The sequence below is a fragment of the Protopterus annectens genome, chromosome 8.part1, assembly GCF_019279795.1.
Source record: "Protopterus annectens isolate FY-2018-M chromosome 8.part1, PAN1.0, whole genome shotgun sequence".
Lineage (NCBI taxonomy): Eukaryota > Metazoa > Chordata > Ceratodontiformes > Protopteridae > Protopterus > Protopterus annectens.
Window position 1 is genome coordinate 387,217,859 of NC_056742.1, and position 4,318 is coordinate 387,222,176.

The following is a 4,318-nucleotide window of genomic DNA, read 5'->3' on the forward strand; positions in this document are numbered from 1 at the left end:
CTAACTATATCATTATTTGTTTTTTGTTTAATATATTTTATGTATAGATATATTTGAAATTATCATAGTTAATGTTGACTATAAAAACACTGGTTGGGTGATGCCTGCTTGTAATTATACACTGATGATGCCAGGGGGCGAAATTGGTCACCATTTGTTTTTCAGTTGAGCCGAATGGCTACATGATGGAGCTGTTTGAATGTTTGTTCCATCTTGTATGAAAAGTGCTTATATTCATTTAAGTGCTTTTGGGTCCAAATGTCTTCATCTGAAGTTGGATTTACCATTTTTGCGATTTTGAGTGCTGGAATATTTTGCTTTGGATTTTATATATTTAATAATATACATTTAATAATATTATTTTTATGTGTATTGTATGTATGCGTATGTATATGTATCTATATATATATATATATATATATATATATATATATATATATATATATATATATATATATATATATATATATATATGTGTGTATATATACATATAAAAATATATATCTCTTGGTTTGGATTACTATCTATTTTTCAGTTGATATTCATATTTGTTTTTTCTTTATAACAGAAGTATGACAATATATTATTTTATATTTATGGTTAAGCTAACTATATCATTATTTGTTTTTTGTTTAATATATTTTATGTATAGATATATTTGAAATTTTCATAGTTAATGTTGACTATAAAAACACTGGTTGGGTGATGCCTGCTTGTAATTATACACTGACGATGCCAGGGGGTGAAATCGGTCACCGATCTGTTTGTTTTTCATTTGAGCTGAATGGCTGCATGATGGAGCTGTTTGAATGTTTGTTCCATCTTGTATGAAAAGTGCTTATATTCATTTAAGTGCTTTTGGGTTCGAATTTCTTCATCTGAAGTTGGATTTATCATTTTTGCGATTTGGAGTGCTGGAAATTTTTGTTTTGGATTATGTATATATATGGATCTATGTCAGATGATTGAGTTTTCAGAAACTCGAAATTCATATGGACAAAACCATATGATTGAGTTTCTGAAAACTGGAACATCAAAAAAAACCCACAAAAACCTACTTTTTTATGTTTATGTAGGGGGGCAAGCCCCCCTGTGCCCCCACACCCCCTGCGAATTATATATACCAACTCCAAGATTGCCCTACAGTGAATAAAAGGGTAAATTTCCTTACCGTATGAAGTTCGAGTTTCTGAAAACTCGATCAACTGATAGTGATACATTTATATATATATATATATATATATATATATATATATATATATATATATATATATATATATATATATATATATGGCAGATTAAGTGTTGAAGTACCCCCTCCAAAAAAAAAAAAACTAAACAGGGCTGTATGAGTTATGCAGCTTTAAAGACTATTGTGTCATAGTTAGACGGGAGAAAGAAAGGGAGCATTTAACACTGAGGATCAGTATGTTTTGTAACTGCGTCCAGGCTAACAGAATAATTCTAATACCAGTTACTAATGTTGTTCACTCTCTTATGAATGGGTGATTCTGGATACAAAACTGTCATTTATTCCATTTGCCTGTAGAAACAATGTCCCAGTTAGACTGCAATGTTACAAATTAGCTTTTTTCAGAAGGCAGGGGATGGTTACACAGGATCAGTGACTGCACACCTTTCCTGAACCTTTGGTCTCTGACACTATATATAATTACATTGCAGCAACTGTTGGCTGTGAGTATCCAGAAGGCAAAAAAGGAGAAACTACACCACTCATAGCCGAGGACATTGCCTACAACAAAAGCAGCAATAGGAGTGAAGGAAGCTGTGAAGGCAAAGGTTAAAATGCTGATAGTCTTGGCTGCCTTGATGTCTGAAAAAGATGGATGTTGCATACCACTCAAGCTGTCATTCCCAGCCAGAGACTTGCGTTTCCTGGAATAGCGTCTGATAGTACTGAAGGAAAGAATGTTGATAACTACAGTGGCACACAACAAAGTGAAGTCAAAGGCAGGAAACAGAAGCAAAATATTAAACGCTGCTACATTGTCAGTTAGCATGGCATAGTTGCACATCCGACTGCACTTATTATACTCCAGAGTGAAGCCTGTACTTAAAATCAGTGGAGTAATTGCCAGCATAAAGCTAAAGATCCAGGACAGTACAATGAGCTCAAGAGACCTACGGCGGGTCACCATGACATCTTTATGCAACGGCTTCAGGATCGCCACACAACGTTCCATTGTCATAAGGAAGATGGTGCTAATTGATACAAAAGTACAACCAGCAAAGACAGGACCAATAACCTTACATGGCTGCCACATGTCTTCTTTCGGCCCTGGAGTGATGGGATGAGGCTCCTTGTACCACAAAGGGGGAGCCACGCTGTTGACCATGAGAGTGATCTCAGTGTAAACAGAGAATGGAACTACAACAACGCCAATGATGATGTCAGCGAGAGCCAGGGACACTGTGAACAGAAAACAAGGCATGATTATTTTACAGAGATACATTTTACTAATTTGTTCTTATTGCTAAAAGTGTTGCTATGCAAAAAGGCATTTTATTAACTGTAATGCCCCAGTGATAACTATGAATATAACAACCTGCCTGTAGTTTATTACAACTGAAGTAATGATATAATTCCTGTTGCCGTAGAAGTTGACAATAGAATTGTTTGTATTAGTAAAAGAAAAGTTTATCTGTATACTGTTTTTTTTTTTGCTGCTCTATACCTCTAAGTACAATCATTGAATGCTAGCAGAATTTCCATGAAATCATTCCTTCCAATTAAAACGAGCCTACTCTATCCGGTGATCATTCCTTCTAATTAAAACAAGCCTACTCTATCCGGTGATCATTCCTTCTAATTAAAATGAGCCTACTCTATCCGGTGATCATTCCTTCTAATTAAAATGAGCCTACTCTATCCGGTGATCATTCCTTCTAATTAAAACGAGCCTACTCTATCCGGTGATCATTTCTTCTAATTAAAACGAGCCTACTCTATGCGGTGATCATTCCTTCTAATTAAAATGAGCCTACTCTATGCGGTGATCATTCCTTATAATTAAAACAAGCCTACTCTATGCGGTGATCATTCCTTTTAATTAAAACGAGCCTACTCTATGCGGTGATCATTCCTTCTAATTAAAATGAGCCTACTCTATTCGGTGGTCATTCCTTCTAATTAAAATGAGCCTACTCTATGCAGTGATCATTCCTTCTAATTAAAATGAGCCTACTCTATGCGGTGATCATTCCTTCTAATTAAAACGAGCCTACTCTATGCGGTGATCATTCCTTCTAATTAAAATGAGCCTACTCTATGCGGTGATCATTCCTTCTAATTAAAATGAGCCTACTCTATTCGGTGGTCATTCCTTCTAATTAAAATGAGCCTACTCTATGCGGTGATCATTCCTTCTAATTAAAATGAGCCTACTCTATGCGGTGGTATCCTTTAGCTCTCAAATATTTTTTCTCCTGTGGTTCTTGGTAGCTAAAGATACTCCATAGTTGTTTTTTTTTTTAATTCTTTTGAGGTTTTACCTTCCTGGCATGCATCTATTCATATCCTGATACCCTGAAGATGTTTCAGCAGTGGGTCAGACTTTGACCAGAAGAATACTTGCTGTTTTACAACCTGACTTCTTCATGCAACAGTATCATTATGACTTTAAAATATTCAATGACCTCCTTCTCTGTTGTATATTGGAATCAGTATCATACATATAAAACACTAAAGATTGTCCATCTTAAAACTAATAAAACAAAACCCCATTTGTGTACTCAAAAACACTTAATTAAACTTATTATGGTCCTTGGTGGAACTGGCATACTTTTTGTTTCCTTTAATTAAACTTATTACGATCTTTGGTTGCACTGGGGTTCTGTTTTTTTCCCTTTAGTTAAACTTATTACAAATCTTGGTTGAACTGACATACTGTTATTTTGTTTCCCTTAATGAAACGTATTATGATCCCTGGTTGCACTGGTGTGCAGTTTTTTTTTCTTCATACATTCAGTCTCTTGGGAGATCGCATAGGTAACTCCTCATATAACAGGATATAACACTTCCTTGGCCTTATCATTTTACATACTTAGCTCTCTGCGTACAAATGTATTTCTGTTTCCAAACATGGAAAATACTACAGACTGATTCTCCAACAGTCTACTGACAGGCTGATTTATCCTACAAAATCATTTGCTAAAAAACACCTAAGAAATAGTTTCTGTCTTAAGTACATGCATAAAGAGAGATAGCTACTGGTTTTATAGGCAATTACAGTTATGAAACAGATAAAAAGGCATTAAATGAGAGTCACTGCATACAGAAGTAACAGATAAATAAGCA

General features: G+C 34.8%; 1 protein-coding gene across 1 annotated transcript in view; it reads right to left on the reverse strand.

Moving 5' to 3' along the window:
- Nucleotides 1-1,326: 1,326 nt before the first annotated feature.
- Nucleotides 1,327-4,318, reverse strand: part of LOC122810086 (histamine H2 receptor-like) — an 84,757-nt gene continuing 81,765 nt past the window's right edge. Inside the window, exon 2 of the mRNA XM_044081568.1 lies at nucleotides 1,327-2,431. Coding sequence (XP_043937503.1) covers nucleotides 1,584-2,431 — 848 coding nt within the window. The 3' untranslated portion in view covers nucleotides 1,327-1,583. The remainder of the gene's footprint in view (nucleotides 2,432-4,318) is intronic.